The sequence below is a fragment of the Physella acuta genome, unplaced genomic scaffold (genome assembly GCF_028476545.2).
Source record: "Physella acuta isolate Inbredline_101_S28 unplaced genomic scaffold, ASM2847654v3 ptg000554l, whole genome shotgun sequence".
NCBI lineage: Eukaryota > Metazoa > Mollusca > Gastropoda > Physidae > Physella > Physella acuta.
Window position 1 is genome coordinate 35,805 of NW_026732073.1, and position 21,621 is coordinate 57,425.

At 40.7% G+C, this 21,621-nt stretch overlaps 1 protein-coding gene across 1 annotated transcript; it reads left to right on the forward strand.

Moving 5' to 3' along the window:
- The first annotated feature begins 530 nt into the window (after positions 1 to 530).
- LOC131946333 (fibroin heavy chain) lies at positions 531 to 20,927 on the forward strand. The gene is made up of 10 exons (XM_059307025.1): positions 531 to 585; positions 3,594 to 4,202; positions 5,729 to 5,914; positions 6,571 to 6,731; positions 7,941 to 9,458; positions 11,006 to 11,857; positions 13,558 to 14,541; positions 15,991 to 16,896; positions 18,563 to 19,372; positions 20,280 to 20,927. The coding sequence occupies exons 1-10, from the start codon at positions 555 to 557 to the stop codon at positions 20,859 to 20,861; spliced, it is 6,639 nt and encodes a 2,212-aa protein (XP_059163008.1). The 5' UTR covers positions 531 to 554; the 3' UTR covers positions 20,862 to 20,927.
- The last annotated feature ends 694 nt before the right edge of the window (positions 20,928 to 21,621 follow it).

The window sequence follows — 21,621 nt, forward strand, 5'->3', positions numbered from 1 at the left end:
TCCCCACGTAACCTGTTTGTCTCGGGCGAGATTGCACCGCGGCAAAAAGACCACAAACCGAAAAGAAAGAATGGCCAAAGTAGATAACAATTACCGCAAAGCAAACTCTCCGGTCCAAATTTTTAAACGGTTCGGGCAGGCGCGGAAACTAGCCTTTATCTTAGTTCCGCAAATGTCGCGGTCGTTGACAGCCAATCTTGACTAGGTACATTCCCGCTATGTTTGACGGGGCTTAGCTAAAAAGTCTTATTAAACCGATTTTGATGTCAATTTTTTTTTGGGGAAAGCAGGGTAGGGGGGAGGTAATGTCTACGTTGTTTGCAGATTTAAACGATGAGTCCTAACTATCCGCACGTTGTCATCTCTATTTGGTTTTAACTACCCGTCACGATTCAAACTGGCAAATGATGAACAAACATTCAAATCTGATGAGTGACACCTGGACGAACTCTAGGGTGGGAGGGGGGGGGGTGAGGATTGTGATAGTATAAAACGAATCGTCTCCACCTGTACCGCAGCCCAACCGGTTTTACAACCACACAGGGCGTGATTCGATGCTCGTTACCGGGAACATGAGACCACCAAGTAAGTCTGACGCGCTATCACTTTAGCCAGGAGTTTTGCCGTGTGGTGTTTCTTTTGGGGACATTTTTTCCTGTGTTATAGGCAGCTGTGTGAATACCGTGTTAGGATTAATATCGAAAGATATTATACAATATTAGCCCTAAACCCCATAGTTATTGCTGAGAATTAAAGATCTCATATCAGCGACTATCTCAGAACTAATTGAGTTCATATTAACGACTAGAACAAATTGGTCTCATATCAGCGAGTATGTCAGAACAAATGAAGTTCATATTAGCGACTAGAACTAATTGAGTTCATATTAGCGACTACCTCAGAACTAATTGAGTTCATATTAGCGACTAGAACTAATTCAGTTCATATTAGCGACTACCTCAGAACTAACTCAGTTCATATTAGCGACTAGAACTAATACAGTTCATATTAGCGACTAGAACTAATTCAGTTCATATTAGCGACTAGAACTAATTGAGTTCATATTAGCGACTAGAACTAATTGAGTTCATATTTGCGACTAAGAACTAATTGAGTTCATTTTAACGAATAGAACTAATTGCGCTCATAATAGCAACTATCTCAGAACTCAGTAAGCTAATATTGAGCTCTTATAAGCGACTATCTAGAATCAGAACTCAGTGTGTTTATATTAGCGACTATGTAACATTAAAACAACTGATATTGTAGAGGGTTTTTATTTTATTTTTTTACAAGCTTTTACTTAACTCACTTCCTCTGTCTGTCGTCAGTCTGTCTGTCTGTCTAGATCGAAACGCCCGTGTGAAATTGCAGGCACTCCTATCTGACAGATACGGTTCGTAGTTGGTACGTGGATTATTTGTACTCGACTTAAGGAAAATATTGGGCCACGTGCTAGCTAGATGAAACAGTGTTTTATTTGTTTTATTTATTTAGAAGTTTAGCGCTTTTCTGGCTTAACAAATACGTAGAGTTTTGAAAATCATCTAAGGTAGGTTTTCATAACAACGAAAACAATTTTAAAAAATTCAAAATTTAAGAATAATTTTTTTTTTTTGACAAATTTTGGCAAAAAATCGTCAAAAAAAAAAAAGCATTAGATTTTTTTTATTTAAAAAAAAATCAGAAAAAGTGAGCATAGTTTAAACCAGGGGTCTCCAAACTTTTCAGTCCGAGGGCCGCATTAACTATCAAATTTCAGTTAGGGGGCCAGTTTCTTCCAGGCATGTCTTTGATTTTTCTGCGCAAAGTTCCTCATCATCACCAACAAACGATTTTTCCTTGGACAAAAAAATCTCCGCGGGCCGGATGAGAGGACTTCGCGGGCCGCATCCGGCCCGCGGGACGTAGTTTGGAGACCCCTGGTTTAAACTTACAACGATAAAAAAACTGTTTAAACCAGGTACAACTAATAAACCCATTAGGTTTAGGAAAAAAAGTTCTATTAAGTCTAATACCACTAATGATCTATCTAAACCTAGTGCGAGTAATTATCTAAGCCTGGTGCGACTAATATTTGTAAGTCTAATGCACCTTAAGATCTAATGATCTATGTTTTTAATTAATAGAGAAAGTTGTACGCCTAAAGATTTATCTAATTATCTGTTTCTGTTCAATAGAGCACATATTGCGCCTAAAGATCTATCTAATGATCTATGTTTTGTTCCATAGAGCACCCGTTGCGCCTAAAGATCTATCTAATGATCTATGTTTTGTTCTATAGAGCGTCTAGTGCACCTAAAAATCTATCTAATGATCTATGTTTTTGTTCAATAGAGCACCTATTGCGCCTAAAGATCTATCTAATGATCTATGTTTTTATTCAATAGAGTAACTATTGCGCCTAAAGATCTATCTGATGATCTATGTTTTTGTTCCATAGAGCACCTAGTGCGCCTAAAGATCTATCTAATGATCATTGTTTTTGTTGAATAGAGCACCTAATGAGCCTAAAGATCTATCTAATGATCTATGTTTTTGTTTAATAGAGCACCTAATGCGCATTAAAGATCTATCTAATGATCTATGTTTTTGTTCCATAGAGCACCTATTGCACCTAAAGATCTATCTAATGATCATTGTTTTTGTTGAATAGAGCACCTAATGAGCCTAAAGATCTATCTAATGATCTATGTTTTTGTTTAATAGAGCACCTAATGCGCATTAAAGATCCATCTAATGATCTATGTTTTTGTTCCATAGAGCACCTATTGCACCTAAAGATCTATCTAATGATCATTGTTTTTGTTGAATAGAGCACCTAATGAGCTTAAAGATCTATCTAATGATCTATGTTTTTGTTTAATAGAGCACCTAATGCGCATTAAAGATCCATCTAATGATCTATGTTTTTGTTCCATAGAGCACCTATTGCACCTAAAGATCTATCCAATGATCTATGTTTTTGTTCCATAGAAAGTATAGTGCGCCTAAATATCTAATGATCTATGTTTTTGTTCCATAGAGCACCTAGTGCGCCTAAAGATCTATCTAATGATCTATGTTTTTGTTCAATAGAGCACCTAGAGCACCTAAAGATCTATCTAATGATCTATGTTTTTGTTCAATATAGCACCTAATGCGCCTAAAGATCTATCTAATGTTCTATGTTTTTGTTCGAAAGAGCACCTAAAGATCTATCTAATGATCTTTGTTTTTGTTCCATAGAGCACCTAAAGATCTATCTAATGATCTTTGATTTTGTTCCATAGAGCACCTAAAGTTCTATCTAATGATCTTTGTTTTTGTTCCATAGAGCACCTAAAGATCTATCTAATGATCTTTGTTTTTGTTCCATAGAGCACCTAAAGTTCTATCTAATGATCTTTGTTTTTGTTCTATAGAGCACCTAAAGATCTATCTAATGATCTTTGTTTTTTTCTATAGAGCACCTAAAGATCTATCTAATGATCTATGTTTTTGTTCCATAGAAAGTCTAGTGCACCTAAAGATCTATCTAATGATCTATGTTTTGTTCCATAGAGCACCTAGTGCACCTAAATATCTATCCAATGATCTGTTTTGTTCTATAGAGCACCAGCACCTAGTGCTGGCTGTGGTGGCAGCACTAGCAGTCAGCGCTGTCCTGTCACAGGACTATGGCGCGACAGGCTACAGCTACACGTGGAGCAGCGGAGGACAGGCTAGCACGGGAGGACAGTACGGCAGCAGCTGGCAGTATAGCACGGGAGGACAGTCAGGAAGTGGGGGGTCCTCTAGCGGAGGGCAGTACGGAAGTGGTGGATCTTCTGGCACCGGAGGGCAATACGGAAGTGGTGGATCTTCTGGATCCGGAGGGCAATACGGAAGTAGTGGATCTTCTGGATCCGGAGGGCAATACGGAAGTGGTGGATCTTCTGGATCCGGAGGGCAATACGGAAGTAGTGGATCTTCTGGATCCGGAGGGCAATACGGAAGTGGTGGATCTTCTGGATCCGGAGGGCAATACGGAAGTAGTGGATCTTCTGGATCCGGAGGGCAATACGGAAGTGGTGGATCTTCTGGATCCGGAGGGCAGTACGGAAATGGTGGATCTTCTGGATCCGGAGGACAGTACGGAAGTGGAGGATCTTCTGGATCCGGAGGGCAGTACGGAAGTGGTGGTCAGTCTGGGACGTCTAGATCAGGTTCAATTGACAATTGTAAGTACACAACTTTAAAAAGTTAAGCTCCCCTTTCAGATACAGCAATCCTTATGGCGGATTAAGAAGAGTTCATGTATTTTTTGACCTAGGCTTAGGTGTGCGGTCAGCACTATACCCCTGACGATTTTACTTTCCCCAATGTGAGTCTGGTACCCATCAGAACTGGTTGGACCCAGTGAAGTCACGCAGTCTCGAGTCCCTACCCGGGTTCGAACTCGAAACCTCCGGGTTAACAGCCGAACGCACTTCCTTTCGTCTTCATCACACAACGCCAGTTGCAAAATCTCAGCTGACATCTATCGTTATTTTCTTTCTATTTCAATCGCGAAGAACACCTTTGTAAATTTTTTATCGAGTACATTTAAAACTGTAACCCTAATTACAGTACAGCTCTCCAATGAACTCAAGACTCTCCTAGCAACATTCAAATATCCTATTACCTTCCATACCAACATTCTCAAATTGCCCACGAAAACTTAATTAACCTTATACTACCCTGTGTTCTAGACAAGTGCCCCAACCCTTGTCTTACCCACCCAACTTAACCTTAGGCTACCCTGTCTTCTAGACAAGTGCCCCAACCCTTGTCTTACCCACCCAACTTAACCTTATGCTGCCCTGTCTAGACAAGTGCCCCAAACCTTGTCTTACCCACCCAACTTAACCTTATGCTACCCTGTCTAGACAAGTGCCCCAACCCTTATCTTACCCACCCAACTTAACCTTATGCTACCCTGTCTTGTAGACAAGTGCCCTAACCCTTGTCTTACCCACCCAACTTAACCTTATGCTACCCTGTCTAGACAAGTGCCCCAACCCTTATCTTACCCACCCAACTTAACCTTATGCTACCCTGTCTTGTAGACAAGTGCCCTAACCCTTGTCTTACCCACCCAACTTAACCTTATGCTGCCCTGTCTAGACAAGTGCCCCAACCCTTGTCTTACCCACCCAACTTAACCTTATGCTACCCTGTCTTGTAGACAAGTGCCCCAAACCTTGTCTTACCCACCCAACTTAACCTTATGCTGCCCTGTCTAGACAAGTGCCCCAACCCTTGTCTTACCCACCCAACTTAACCTTATGCTACCCTGTCTTGTAGACAAGTGCCCCAAACCTTGTCTTACCCACCCAACTTAACCTTATGCTACCCTGTCTAGACAAGTGCCCCAACCCTTATCTTACCCACCCAACTTAACCTTATGCTACCCTGTCTTGTAGACAAGTGCCCTAACCCTTGTCTTACCCACCCAACTTAACCTTATGCTGCCCTGTTTTCTAGACAAGTGCCCCAACCCTTGTCTTACCCACCCAACTTAACCTTATGCTACCCTGTCTTCTAGACAAGTGCCCCAACCCTTGTCTTACCCACCCAACTTAACCTTATGCTACCCTGTCTAGACAAGTGCCCCAACCCTTGTCTTACCCACCCAACTTAACCTTATGCTACCCTGTCTTCTAGACAAGTGCCCCAACCCTTGTCTTACCCACCCAACTTAACCTTATGCTGCCCTGTCTTCTAGACAAGTGCCCCAAACCAGACGGACAGTTCGAGTACGCAGCAGACTGCTCCAAGTTCTACCAGTGTGACAGTGGTACCCCGACCCTCGCTGATTGCCAACCTGGCCTCGTCTTCAACGCCGAGAAGAGCTACTGTGACTGGCCAGGGGATGTGCAGAAATCAAACTGTGCCACCGTGAAGAAAAATGGTAAGTGAGAGGCGCACTTCTCTACTGAAGTGCACCTTCCCCACTGAGGTGCACTTCCCTACTGAGATGCACGCACTTAACGAGGTGCACTTCCCTACTGAGATGCACTTCCATACTGAGGTGTACTTCCCTATTGAGATTCACTTCTCTACGGAGGTGCACTTCCCTACTGAGATGCACTGAGGTGCACTTCCCTACTGAGGTGCACTTTCCTAAAGATAAAAGTACCCGTCTTAGCGACACGTAAATGAATGGCCCTTATAAATTGTTCCTCTGACAAAATGACCCACCGACAAAATAGGCCACCTAACAATATCACATGGCTCACAGAAGACCAACGACAATTAGGTCCCAGAGATTGTCGTTCGATTAAAGTTTAGGGAAAGGTAGCTGCTTAATATGTGACAACAAGCTTAATTTATGACAAAGCCTTAAGCGGAAGGACATTAGAGAACTGCATTCAGTTTAAAGTTGACGTTTGGGGAAAATTACGTGTAATTTTTACAGACTAACTCTGCTTAGGCTGCCTTTAGAAAAGATCAAACTCATTACCATGGTAACCATACAGTGTATCAAATGTCCCCTTTTTTAATACTCCCCCCCCCCCTTACATTACGTAACTTATCGTTCAATCCAGCCATTTCCGATTCTCCCAGAATACCTCTCACCGGAAACACAAGGCCTCTGTGACCAAGGGGTGCCCAACGCGAACTTCCTAGTGGCCCACCCCGTGTTCTGTAACGCCTTCTACACTTGCAGCTCCAGCTATCTGTTCGCCCCTTGCACCTTCTGTGGCGAAGGACTTTACTTCAAAACGGTAAAACCCGGAGTTTTTGTGTTGGCTTTTTATAATGACATTGTAGTATTCGTGGTGTTTATTTTTAATACCGTCTTTGTAGTGTTTGTTGTTTTGGTTTCTATATCGTCTTTGTAGTGTTGGTGGTGTTGGTTTTTATATCGTCTTTGTAGTGTTTGTTGTTTTGTTTTCTATATCGTCTTTGTAGTGTTGGTGGTGTTGGTTTTTATATCGTCTTTGGAGTGTTCGACGTCTTTGTAGTCTTAATGGTTGTATTCGTGGTGTTTATTTTTTATATCGAGTTTGTAGTGTTCGTAGATTTGGTTCGATGATAAACAACATCGAAGAAATAATACAAGTGACTTTGATACAACATCAGTCGTATTGTATTTGATCCACTCTGGTTCGCGTTCAAATGATAACAGATGGTTTTAATTCGGTTCAAAAGATGAGATTCTTTTGACGTGTTCATCAAATCTTTATGTAAATCGTTTTCTTAGCATACCTTATACATTTCCATAATACAAACAATTTTAAATATGTGATTTGTGTTTGCATGATAATAACAGGAGACAGTATTTAAAACCTTTGGACTATAAAGTTTTATTCTTATGTAGACAGCTTGGACCGTCTTAGACCAGTAAATGTTACTATAAGGTTGATGAGTGGCTCAGATGGCGCATGTTTAAGAAGAATCCCGCTTGCTAAACCAAAGGCAACGAGTTCGGAACCCGAACTCTAGAAAGTATGCCTTTCCTTATCCGCATTGACCCTAATGTCCAAAAACAGGTAGTGCAATGCGTGTGTCCATCGGCTGATCACGTGGGTGAGAGAAATGCTCGATTCTCAGTTCCAGTCTGTCTAGCTAATGAAAACTGCGACCGGAAAGATGCGCAACAGAAAACTGCGCAAAGGAAATGTTTTTTTTCTTAAATCGTGCATTTATAGACATTAACAAAGAGTGACTACGTGTACAGTGTACCATAATAAAACATACTCTCACGAAATATAACAAAATTAAAGTGGTTTAGTATAGTTTGTTAGGATTTGCGCATTTTTCTGTTTGCGCATTTTTCCGCTGCGTAACTTTCCGACGCGCAATTTTCTGAGAACCAATAAAAACAGCTTTAGAAGGTGGTAACCGTATACTAAAGAGTAAAAAAACTCCGGTATTCAGCAAAGTATGTCTTTAAAACAAATGTTGGAACCTGCCATCATGTCTGTCCCCAGGGTGAGCTGACATGCAGTGACCACCGCGGGATGGACGTGCAGGCCCTGTGTGGCAAGAAGCTGTACGTCAGACACGAGGACAAGACCACGCTACAGGAGGACGGCTCATGCTGGCCCTACACTGACAGGCCTAACCCTCACGCCAAGAACCAGACAAGACAGTATCAGTATGGTTATGTGAAGAGTGGAAGCGGTTCTGGTTATGGTCAAGGAGGAAGTGGTTCTGGTTATGGTCAAGGTGGTAGTGGTTCTGGTTATGGTCAAGGTGGTAGTGGGTCTGGTTATGGAATGGGTGGTAGTGGGTCTGGAAGAGGAAATGACAGATCTGGAAGCGGCAGTGGATATGGTAGCACTGGTGGTAGCGGCAGTGGTTATGGTAGCACTGGTGGTAGCTCTAGTGGTAGCGGCAGTACTAGCGGCAATGGTTATGGTAGCACTGGTGGTAGCGGCAGTGGTTATGGTAGCACTGGTGGTAGCTCTACTGGTAGCGGCAGTGGTAGCGGCAGTGGTTATGGTAGCACTGGTGGTAGCTCTACTGGTAGCGGCAGTGGTAGCGGCAGTGGTTATGGTAGCACTGGCGGTAGCGGCAGTGGTTATGGTAGCACTGGTGGTAGCTCTACTGGTAGCGGCAGTGGTAGCGGCAGTGGTTATGGTAGCACTGGCGGTAGCGGCAGTGGTTATGGTAGCGGCAGTGGTTATGGTAGCACTGGTGGTAGCGGCAGTGGTTATGGTAGCACTGGCGGTAGCGGCAGTGGTTATGGTAGCACTGGTGGTAGCGGCAGTGGTTATGGTAGCACTGGTGGTAGCGGCAGTGGTTATGGTAGCACTGGAGGTAGCGGCAGTGGTTATGGTAGCACTGGCGGTAGCGGCAGTGGTTATGGTAGCACTGGTGGTAGCTCTAGTGGTAGCGGCAGTGGTTATGGTAGCACTGGCGGTAGCGGCAGTGGTTATGGTAGCACTGGTGGTAGCTCTAGTGGTAGCGGCAGTGGTTATGGTAGCACTGGTGGTAGCGGCAGTGGTTATGGTAGCACTGGTGGTAGCTCTACTGGTAGCGGCAGCGGCAGTGGTAGCCGCAGTGGTAGCTCTAGTGGTAGCGGCAGTGGTTATGGTAGCACTGGTGGTAGCTCTACTGGTAGCGGCAGTGGTTATGGTAGCACTGGTGGTAGCGGCAGTGGTTATGGTAGCACTGGTGGTAGCGGAAGTGGTTATGGTAGCACTGGTGGTAGCGGAAGTGGTTATGGTTCCTCTGGTAGCAGTGGCTACGGTTCCTCTGGTAGCAGTGGCTACGGTTCCTCTGGCAGCAGTGGCTACGGTTCCTCTGGTAGCAGTGGTTCCTCAAGTGGCAATCAAGTTCCGGTCAAACCTGACCCAACGTGCATGAAATACCAACCAGCTGGAAAGTCTACTGATGGTTTCTTTGTACCCCATCCCAAATACTGTAACGCCTACTACACCTGTGATCCCAACCGTATCATTGGAGCCTGCATGTTTTGCCCAATCACCATGTACTATAGTGAGGTAAGTGCTCAACCCATCTACATACTGTTGAAAGGGATGCTTGTACTTCATTAAAAATATTCCGTCAAAGGCAAATGAATTATTCAGAAGCCGAAAAAAATACGCAGTGCAAATAATTACTTTGAACACAGTGATCATAATTTTATTGTGTTAAAATATTATGTTAATATGTCATAGTTAGAGATATATTTTTGTTAACCACTGGGTATTTTCGATATGCTTACTAATTTCTTGGGGAGGGTTAAAATATGTCTGACAAAAGACAACTCAAATCCATTCGTATACCCATTCATGAAGCGGGAGTCACATCAAGTTAAAAAAAATACTACACTAATATATTGTGACATTAGTACAAAAATAAAACTAAATATACACAGCAAACTGTAAGGATACAATTTAAAATGCAGTACTCGGGATTGAGTACATTTGTTGAGATTTTAAAGAATAACTAGCAGAGCGCCCGCGGTTGCGCTGCGTGCGGGTGGCGGTAGCACGTCCTTCGTGTAAGCGCCGCTTTGGTGGAAATTCCTTCAGCGCATACCATTTGTATTTTTTAAAAATTTGGAAACAAACTTTAAATAAAAACTCGTGAATCACTTAATCCAAATCAGAGTCATAATAATTATAAGTCGGTTTCTTTCTAACGCGAACCTCATATGAATAATAAATAAATAAATTATTAAACTAAACGTCTAAAAACAAAATAGCAATCACTTAGAGTCATTCATGTGCTTTGATATTTCCCTCTGTCCACTTTCTGGGTGGGAACATTATAAAAAGGACAATGAATGCTTAGGGTTCCGTACCCATGTTACCTAAGTGATTAGCTAACGCGGTTTCATCTTGGCTAGGTGCTCTCACATCAAATGGTGAAAACATTTTGTACTATTTAGCATACTCTTCATAATCATAAAGTAAAAAAAAATTGTTTTAATTAAAATATAACCCAATTTAACCATTCCCATGCTACATAATAGAAGCAAGTTATAAAATTAAAGCTATAGCCGAAGGCTAATAATGCAATAAAACTGAATTATTTATTGTGCTTTTATAGGTGTAGATAATCGCGCGTATTTTCGAAGTATATAATTTATTACAGTGTTGGAACCGAATAGAAACAACATTTATATCATTTATGCTATATGCCGAAAGCTAATAATATATTGCAAATCATTAAACAATGCAGGTGACAAAAATGAACACATTGGACAGACATTTTATTTTAAGGGAAGCAGGCTCCTGCAGCTGATATTTGCCCAGACCCATAACCTCAGTTCAAATTTCAATTTGGCTTCATTCTTACGGCTTCTTACACACTGTACTTATTTACGAAGATAGTTTTTTGAGTAACTATAACATTTTCATAGAAGACTTCGTAAACCAAGTAGTCAGGGTGCGTCGTGGACAGAAGGAAAGGCTAGGTGAAGATTTCAACATTTGTGAATGTGTTAGATGGATGACCTTTTCCAGTTGTGTCACGACATTTTAGTTATTGAAATATAGCCTTATTCTTTCACAAAACGCAAAACCTCACGTCTCTCTTTTAGGCAACAGGAGGTTGTGAGGTACTGACGGACGTTGCAAGTTCTTGCGGAACGAAAGAAAATGTCCCTCACGACCAGAAGGTCTACAGACAAGCGGACGGTAACTGTAGCAGTTCAGGACCCGCTCCTGGAAGCGATAGAACTGGTAGCGGCAGTGGTTATGGTAGCCCAAGTGGTTATGGTAGCCCAAGTGGTTATGGAACACCAAGTGGTTCTGGAAGCCCAAGTGGTTATGGTAGCCCAAGCGGTTATGGAACACCAAGTAGTTATGGAACACCAAGTGGTTCTGGAAGCCCAAGTGGTTATGGTAGCCCAAGTGGTTATGGCAGCCCAAGCGGTTATGGAACACCAAGTGGTTCTGGAAGCCCAAGTGGTTATGGTAGCCCTAGTGGTTATGGCAGCCCAAGCGGTTATGGAACACCAAGTGGTTCTGGAAGCCCAAGTGGTTATGGTAGCCCAAGTGGTTATGGAACACCAAGTGGTTCTGGAAGCCCAAGCGGTTATGGAACACCAAGTAGTTATGGAACACCAAGTAGTTATCGTAGCCCAAGTAGTTATGGAACACCAAGTGGTTCAGGAAGCCCAAGTGGTTATGGAACACCAAGTAGTTACGGCAGCCCTAGTGGTAGCGGCGGTGGCTACGGTTCCTCTGGTAGCAGTGGTTCCTCAAGTAACACTGGCAATCAAGTTCCGGTCAAACCTGACCCAACGTGCATGAAATACCAACCAGCTGGAAAGTCTACTGATGGTTTCTTTGTACCCCATCCCAAATACTGTAACGCCTACTACACCTGTGATCCCAACCGTATCATTGGAGCCTGCATGTTTTGCCCAATCACCATGTACTTTAGTGAGGTAAGTGCTCAGCGCATCTGTATGTTGTTTGAGAGACATTTTTGTACATAAAGTACTTAAAGCTTATAGTAAAAGGAATAGGGGGGGGGGAGAGATTCATAAAAAAACGTTTGTAATAACAAGCTTTTATAGAATTATGCACTAAAATGGAGACATTTTTTTTTTAAAATTATTTAATGAACTACTATTTAAAAATCTAAAATATGGCCTTTCATGGCAGCCGCCATGTTAGTTGTGAAAATAAGTAAATAAATCAAGTGACGCCAAAAGCCGATGAAAGTTTTTATTTTTTCTGAAAATAAAGTACTTGCTCTGATCTTTTATAATTAAATGTGTGTTTCTACAAATGCATATATCAATAAATTAATTAACTTCTTTAAATACATTTGTGTTTAACAGTTTTGAAGAAAAGAACATTATTCTCTACAAAAATTCGTAATTCACAGTTTTACACGTAGTGCAGATTCTCTCGTCTATCGGAACAGACAAACAAACAAAAAAATAAATATACAAACTTTTGATTATAGATTAAATGAAAGCTTCTTATTAAAACGTTATGTTTTTATGCATTTTCTTCAGTATTGTAAATTGTTTTTTAATAGAGTTAAATGACTAAAAATTATTTCGCACCGAATAAACATGAAAAAATGCGCGTAAAATAGCGCGGTAAATAGTACTTTATATTTCAATTTATTAATAAACAATTAATTTAGGTTCCAATTAAGACAAATCGATGTCAGATTGTATTGTCATAGGGTCTTGACCCACGTGCCACGTTTGAAACAAATCGGTCTGTTAGAATAATCGAAATTTCGCTCTGAAGTTTCGATTCATGAAGCACGACTGCTAGACGAACAGACAGACAGGGCAAAGAAGCTAATTAAATAAAAGCTAGTAAAAAAGAATCAAAAACGTTTTAATAACAAACTATTTTGTAATTATGCACCAAATTGAGAAAGTAAATAATTTTCTTTAAAAATACAATAATACTCTACTCTTTAAATAACATAGCTTTTGTTAAGGCATAATTAAATATTAGCTTACTTGTTATTAAAACGTTTCAATGCATTTTTTTTCTGTACTTTAAATATTTTTTAATACAATATAGTTTCATGCCTAAAACAATTGCGCACCGAATGAACATGATAATGCACGTAGCCTATAATATTGCGGAATATTAGTAAAAGCCAGCCTACTAACTTCAGAAAATTTTAATTATTTCATCAAAACTTAATTAACCATCCAATTAAGTCAAATTGTATGTCAGATTGAATTGTCTTTGGGTCTGGACTCACAAAGACCCAATTTCAGAAAAAATTTGGTCGATTAGAAGTACTTGCAATTTCGCTCGTCCGTTTCGATCTATGACGACATTGCGACAGACAGCTATAGCTAGATAAATAAAACCCTGCAATAAAATAAATTAGCTTTCTTAAATATAAGCATTGGTCGCTAATCTCTTATATGTTTTGGCGACCAATGCTTTTATTAAAGAAAAATATTAGCTTTATTAGTTTATTTTAATGCATTTAAAGGCTTTTTGATAAACGTTTTTATATTAGTTATTTTTGCTCAGCATATAGGCCTACATGCTATTTACTGTAGCAAGGAATTTTTTTTCTTTACACTATTATTCTTATAACCTACTACTATGTTGACATTTTTGTAGTTGAAAGATTTGGCTTGTTTTTAACTTGTAGGCAACTGGAGGTTGTGAAGTACTGACGGACGTTGCAAGTTCTTGCGGAACGAAAGAAAATGTCCCTCACGACCAGAAGGTCTACAGACAAGCGGACGGTAACTGTAGCAGTTCAGGACCCGCTCCTGGAAGCGACAGAACTGGTAGCGGCAGTGGTTATGGTAGCCCAAGTGGTTATGGTAGCCCAAGTGGTTATGGTACACCAAGTGGTTATGGTAGCCCAAGTGGTTATGGTAGCCCAAGTGGTTACGGTAGCCCAAGTGGTTATGGAACACCAAGTGGTTATGGAACACCAAGTGGTTCTGGAAGCCCAAGTGGTTATGGTAGCCCAAGCGGTTATGGAACACCAAGTGGTTATGGAACACCAAGTGGTTCTGGAAGCCCAAGTGGTTATGGTAGCCCAAGCGGTTATGGAACACCAAGTGGTTCTGGAAGCCCAAGTGGTTATGGAACACCAAGTGGTTATGGAACACCAAGTGGTTCTGGAAGCCCAAGTGGTTATGGTAGCCCAAGCGGTTATGGAACACCAAGTGGTTCTGGAAGCCCAAGTGGTTATGGAACACCAAGTGGTTATGGAACACCAAGTGGTTCTGGAAGCCCAAGTGGTTATAGTAGCCCAAGTAGTTATGGCACACCAAGTGGTTATGGTAGCCCAAGTGGTTATGGAACACCAAGTGGTTCTGGAAGCCCAAGTGGTTATGGTAGCCCAAGTAGTTATGGTAGCCCTAGTGGTAGCGGCAGTGGTTATGGTTCCTCTGGTAGCAGTGGCTACGGTTCCTCTGGTAGCAGTGGTTCCTCAAGTAACTCTGGAAGTCAAGTTCCGGTCAAACCTGACCCAACGTGCATGAAATACCAACCAGCTGGAAAGTCTACTGATGGTTTCTTTGTACCCCATCCCAAATACTGTAACGCCTACTACACCTGTGATCCCAACCGTATCATTGGAGCCTGCATGTTTTGCCCAATCACCATGTACTATAGTGAGGTAAGTGCTTATTGTAAAATGAATGAGGAAAATTCAAAATAATCGTTTTAATAACAAGCTTCTATAGAATTATGCAATCAAAAGGAGAAAAAAATGATTTTTTAAAAATATATTGAACTACTATTTAAAAAGCTAACAAGAAAGCTTGTGTCGCTATATTATGTATTGAATACTTTTAATAGCATTTAAGAAGCAACTCACGTTTAATTTTTTCTTATTTAATTAAAAGTCCATTCTTATATTCAAGAAAAATCCTTTGTTTACTCCTTTTTAGTACATCATTACATAAAAGTTTGTTATTATAACGTTGTTATGCATTTAGTTTCAGTACTGTAAATTGTTTTTAATGTAATAGAGTTGCATGACTAAAAACTATTGCGCACCGAACAAATATAAAACTTGCGCGTAAAATAGCTCGGTAAATAGTAATTTATATCAGATATTTTAATTAATTCATTAAACAATTAATTAAGCACCAATTAAGTTAAATTTGTGTGTCTCGACCCGTGTCAAGTTTGTAACGAATTGGTCAGTTAAAAGTGATCGAAATTTCGCTCGGTAGTTTCAATCCACGAAGAAGCACGACAGACAAGCAGACAGGAAGAGGAAGCAAGTTATATAAAAAGCTTGTAAAAAAAATTAAAAGTTTAACAACAAGCTTTTATGTATTAATGCTCTAAAAAGGAAAAAAATATTTGATTTTATAAAAATATTTAATAATACGCTCCTATTTAAATAACTTTAAAGAAAAGCACGGGTCGCTTCTCAAAATTTAGTCAAAGTAATTCAATAGATAATATAGTGACCCACTCTTTTCTTTAGTTATTTAAAAAGCAGTATAAGTTTATACTGGGGTTTTTTTTTCACATTTATTTTCTCCTTTTTTGTGCAAAATACATACATTTTTAATAAAATATAACGTTTTTAAATACTTTTTTTTCAGTAGCCTATCTGAACATTTTTAATAGAGTTGCATGACTAAAAAATATTGCGCACCAAATGAACATGAGAAATGCGCGTATAATAGCGCCGTAAAAAGTACTTTATAAAGGAAATTTCAATTGATTCTTTAAAATTTAATTAGGCATCAAATGAAATCAAACTTGATGTCAGGTTGCATTGTCATTGAGTCTAGGCCCTCGTGCCTAGTTTGGAATGAATTGGTCAGTTAGAAGTAGTCGAAATTTCGCTCGCCAGTTTCGATACAAGACGATAGATAGACAGAAAGACTGTCAGACAGAGGGAGCAAGTTAAATAAAAGCGTGTTCAAAGCGTAAGATCACATTGATTTTTGTTATTGTTCAAGAAATGCATACCATTCCTTTAGTAAGGGGTTATTGTTTTCTATTTACAAGTTGCTTCTTCTTATAACCTACTATGTTGACATTTTTTATAGTTGAAAGATTTAGCTTGTTTTTAAAATATCGCTGATCCGTACATCTTTTTTAGGCAACTGGAGGTTGTGAAGTACTGACGGACGTTGCAAGTTCTTGCGGAACGAAAGAAAATGTCCCTCACGACCAGAAGGTCTACAGACAAGTGGACGGTAACTGTAGCAGTTCAGGACCCGCTCCTGGAAGCGACAGAACTGGTAGCGGAAGTGGTTATGGTAGCCCAAGTGGTTATGGTAGCCCAAGTGGTTATGGTAGCCCAAGTAGTTATGGCAGCCCAAGTGGTTATGGTAGCCCAAGTGGTTATGGTAGCCCAAGTGGTTATGGAACACCAAGTGGTTCAGGAAGCCCAAGTGGTTATGGCAGCCCAAGCGGTTATGGCACACCAAGTGGTTCTCGAAGCCCAAGTGGTTCTGGTAGCCCAAGTGGTTATGGTAGCCCAAGTGGTTATGGAACACCAGGTGGTTCAGGAAGCCCAAGTGGTTATGGTATCCCAAGCGGTTATGGCACACCAAGTGGTTCTGGAAGCCCAAGTAGTTATGGCAGCCCAAGTGGTTATGGTAGCCCAAGTAGTTACGGTAGCCCCAGTGGTAGCGGCAGTGGTTATGGTTCCTCTGGTAGCAGTGGCTACGGTTCCTCTGGCAGTAGTGGCTACGGTTCCTCTGGCAGCAGTGGCTACGGTTCCTCTGGTAGCAGTGGCTACGGTTCCTCTGGCAGCAGTGGCTATGGTTCCTCTGGCAGCAGTGGCTACGGTTCCTCTGGTAGCAGTGGTTCCTCAAGTAACACTGGCAATCAAGTTCCGGTCAAACCTGACCCAACGTGCATGAAATACCAACCAGCTGGAAAGTCTACTGATGGTTTCTTTGTACCTCATCCCAAATACTGTAACGCCTACTACACCTGTGATCCCAACCGTATCATTGGAGCCTGCATGTTTTGCCCAATCACCATGTACTTTAGTGAGGTAAGTGCTCAGCGCTTCTGCATGTTGTTCGAGAGAAACTTGTGTGCCTAAAGTAGTTAAAACATATTGTAAAGTAAAGGGGGTGGGAAAATTCTCAAGCCTCACCGACAGAAATATTGTGTTCAATGCGCAATCTAAAACAACACACTGATTTTTACTTTCTCGTATACGAAGTATAGAGGAAGTATTGCAATCGTGCAAAAAGAGAAATAGAGATTTTCACAGTTCTCGACGTTTTACGCCTCCCTGTCGGAAAAAACATAGTTTTCCGATTTTGTCCGTATGTCTGTGTGTGTATGTGTATGTGTGTCTGTAAACACCATAACTCAAGTACCGTTAGAGCCAGGTTGATGAAATTTCACACGTAAGCATTATATATAGTACTGTGTTAACTTTTCAGCAATTTCCGATAACCGGAAGTGGAACTTATTCTACTTTAAATTTTTTCAAAAGCCTATAACTTGAGTACTGTTTCAAATAGATAAATGAAATTTCACACGTAAATAAAAGATCTAATTCTCTGCCTTCTATTAAATTTTGAGTAATTTCCGCTGACTGGAAGTAGTAATTGACGCTAATTCCGATTTCTCAAAAACGCATGTGAATTTATAAAGTACTAATAATATTCTGCAGTATTATACACATTTTGTTTGGCGTTCACTTGGTGCGCAAATCTTTTTTACTACGAGATTCTATTCTATTTTAAAAAGTTTAAGTAATTAAAAATGGATTAAAAACATTATTGTCTATATCCCGAGTTGCCATCCCCCGTAGTGTTCTAAAAGAAAATTCGAGAAAGTTTAGGGGAGATCACTCCCGGTTTATTTTTTTTAAAGATATAGATCTACTTGTTCTTTGTATAATTAGTGTTAGCTGTTTTTTCTTAGCACAATTTCCATACTGGACAATTGCGATTATTAACTCGTCATTTCTGGTGATGGATGGATGGCTGGATGTGTGTCCGCAGCTTTAAGTCGTTTCTCCTCCTCAACGAAGCAATATCGAGGACTAGTTCCAAAGCAAATATGTTAAGCAAGTTCCGAGGATGATTGTGGGCCAAAAAAAAAAATTCCCGGAATTCCTTCCTGGATTTCCCGGAAAAGCCAAAAAACCTCGAAAAAATGCGGTTTCTTGCCCATATCTCGGCAACCAGACCACTTAGCGACTTGAAACATTTACCAATCGATTCCTGCCATAATTTAGACCAATATTGCCGAAGAAAGTTTTCAAAAATATCCTTTCGTTCGGTCACAATTTTTTTTAAAAAAATTACATAAACACCTACAAAACGATCGTTCTCCTAGCTTGAACGCACCCCAGCATTATACGTCTATCTATTTTTAGATAACATAAGGAAATTGCGCTTAAATTGTCACTAGACTTTTTATTAACTTGTTTAAACTGAGCATCGTGTAGGCCTACTCGTTAAAATAAAACTATTTCCGTTGATATAGGTTAATATAGTTGTCTTTTTTTTAGCGCAAAAAAATATCCTTTCGTTCGGTCACAAAAAATTAAAAATTGTTATGGATAACATAAGGAAATTGCGCTTAACTTGTCACTGGACTTTTTATTAACTTGTTTAACTATTTGTTTTCATGACATTTTTGTAGTTGAAAGATTTAGCTTGTTTTTAAAATATCGCTGATCCGTACATCTCTTTTAGGCAACTGGAGGTTGTGAAGTACTGACGGACGTTGCAAGTTCTTGCGGAACGAAAGAAAATGTACCTCACGACCAGAAGGTCTACAGACAAGTGGACGGTAACTGTAGCAGTTCAGGACCCGCTCCTGGAAGCGACAGAACTGGTAGCGGAAGTGGTTATGGTAGCCCAAGTGGTTATGGTAGCCCAAGTGGTTATGGTAGCCCAAGTGGTTATGGTAGCCCAAGTGGTTATGGTAGCCCAAGTGGTTATGGTAGCCCAAGTGGTTATGGAACACCAAGTGGTTCTGGAAGCCCAAGTGGTTATGGTAGCCCAAGTGGTTACGGAACACCAAGTGGTTCTGGAAGCCCAAGTGGTTATGGCAGCCCAAGTGGTTATGGCACACCAAGTGGTTCTGGAAGCCCAAGTGGTTATGGTAGCCCAAGTGGTTATGGCACACCAAGTGGTTCTGGCAGCCCAAGTGGTTATGGAACACCAAGTGGTTCTGGCAGCCCAAGTGGTTATGGTAGCCCAAGTGGTTATGGTAGTCCAAGTGGTTCAGGAAGCCCTAGTGGTTATGGCACACCAAGTGGTTCTGGTAGCCCAAGTGGTAGCGGAAGAGGTTACGGTAGCCCAAGTGGTAGCGGCAGTGGTTACGGTAACCAAGGAAACCAGGGTGAAGGTCTCAGCATGTGTAACGACATCAATGCTGTCAAGAGAGACGAAGGGTACTTCGTGCCCCATCCAGACTACTGCAACGCCTTCTACACGTGTAGCCCCGCCCGCATCGTGGGAGCGTGCATTTTCTGTCCAGTCACCATGTATTACAACAATGTGAGTAGCTTTGTTCGTTTGTTGTTGTTTTTTTTTGGTCTGTTCGAGTAACAAATATATGGATTTATTACAAGCTTTTGTTAAAAGCTTTTTTAAAAAATATTTAATTTGCTTCCTCTGTCGTCATTGATCGAAACGGGCGAGCAAAATTTCGATCACTTCTAACAGACCGATTCCTTTCAAACTTGGCACGTTGGTCAAGACCCGATGACAATGCAATCTGACATAAAATTAGACTTTATTGGATGAATAATTTAATTTTTTTGAACTAGATAAAAATTTTCTAAATTAGTACAAACACAAACGTAACGCAAACACAAACTCAAACGCATACACTCACGCAAACACAAAAGCAAACAAAACTCAAGCACAAATACAAATACAAACTCAACCAAAAAAATGCAAACACAAACGTAACAAAACGCAAACGCAAAAACAAACGCAAACACGCACGTAAACACAAGCAAAAGTAAAGCAAACAAAAACACAAACATCAAAACAAACTTTTAAAAATATTTTTTTTTTGTACATCGGATGTAATTGGTACAAAGGGGCGTAATTTGTATATTATCTTCAAACAAAGTTGCTCTTTTGTAAAGGGTTATAGATTTAGTTTATTTTTTTTTCTTTTCACCTTATTTTAATTGAAACAGTCCATTTCAACTAGATATATATATTACTATTAGTTACACTACAATGTAATAACTGTAAAGAAAAGCGGGGTCTCTTCCTAAATATTAGTAAAGTTGCCCAATAGATAGATCTAGAGTCTAATATCTATGGTAAAATACTTCACTGGCCATGAAAATTTTTTAAAATTTAAACTAAACCACTTACACTGTGTACTTTTGCTAGTAGCAAGTCTAAAGATGGCTGAAGTTATAAATACTATTTTGTTTACTTCCAGGCCACGGGCGCATGCGTAGTGACCGGTGGACAAAACATCAACACACTTTGTGGAGGCAAAGAGTACGTGGCACATGAGGATAAGGTTTACAGGCAGGAGGATGGAACCTGCTCCTCAACGGGAGAGAGGGTTTCAGGATCTGGGGGCAGGGGGAGGGGAAATAACCCAGGGGACAGAAGTGGTATGGGAGGTAATAATAATAATAATAATAATAATAATAATAATAATAACCCCAGGGGCAACAGTGATGGGAACAAACAAGGAAGTAAAGGAGGGGATATGGGTCACGACGGTGACAAGAACAAGCCTGTTGATGGGTGGGGAAACAGCAACCCGGGGACGGGAAAAGGCTGGGGGTCTGATGACGACGATGATAGCATGAGCAACAAAGGCAGGTCTGGAAGCTCGGGGTGTAGTGGGGGCGGCTGTGGGGGGTCGGGGTCAGGGTGCGGCTCAGGTGGGTGCGGCAACCCGTTTTTGAATCAGAACAAGGCCGCTGGTTGTAATGGAGGCTGCGGTGGAGGGTGTGGGGGCGGCAAATGTGGCGGAAGTGGGGGGTGTGGATCAGGAAGCTGCGGCTAACCAGCTAACACTGTTTGGATGAATGGAGAAGCGACGTTATAAGTTATTATAGTTTATGTTTTTTTTACGTTTCTAGTCATTAAATAATGCATTATGAACAATCCTAGTTATGTTTGATTTGTCTGTTTATTAAAAGTATCTAGGCCTACGATGCTGGTCTACGGTTTCACCTTTGCAAGAGAACATAATAATTACCCGCTAAATACAAAATACCGTTAATTTCCGTGTAGTGCTTCCCTATGGCCAGTAGCGTACGCAGGGGGAGGGGGGGGGGGGGGGAGCAGGGGGAGCGGCCGCTCCCCCTCTGGCCATTTTCAGCAAAGTGGCGCCTTTTTGGAAACTTTTTAAACTCAAAGTTTTAAACAATAATTGTTGAAAAAATATATTTGGTCGGCACATCTATGTAAATCACAAGATTTCTTTTCATGCAGCAATTAAGCATTATTGTACTAGTCTAGTAGTGTCTACGTTTACAACACGTATTAACAGCTGCATCAGTTTGCCATTCTAAAAATAACCATTACGATGCATTGAAATTTTTAAAAATCCTCTACCGGTAGTACCACTTGGCAAGAGGGGTGTTAAGTTTAAGGCAACTGTATAATGTATTTGCTTACGAATAATTGCATTAGAAAATGTTATACATAAAACTTCACACATAATTACTTTATATATACAGTTTGAATCGTGTGATTAATTTTTTGAAAATTACAATACAGAAACACACAACTGATGTGGCACCTCTATTTAAATTTACTTA

What these genes read in the sequence shown, in the direction of transcription:
- LOC131946333 (XM_059307025.1), top strand. Translation starts at nt 555, where the DNA reads ATGCTCGTTACCGGGAACATGAGACCACCAA. An exon ending in AAGGACTTTACTTCAAAACG is followed by an intron (nt 6,732 to 7,940) that starts GTAAAACCCGGA and finishes GTCTGTCCCCAG; the next exon opens with GGTGAGCTGACATGCAGTGA. An exon ending in TCACCATGTACTATAGTGAG is followed by an intron (nt 14,542 to 15,990) that starts GTAAGTGCTTAT and finishes CATCTTTTTTAG; the next exon opens with GCAACTGGAGGTTGTGAAGT.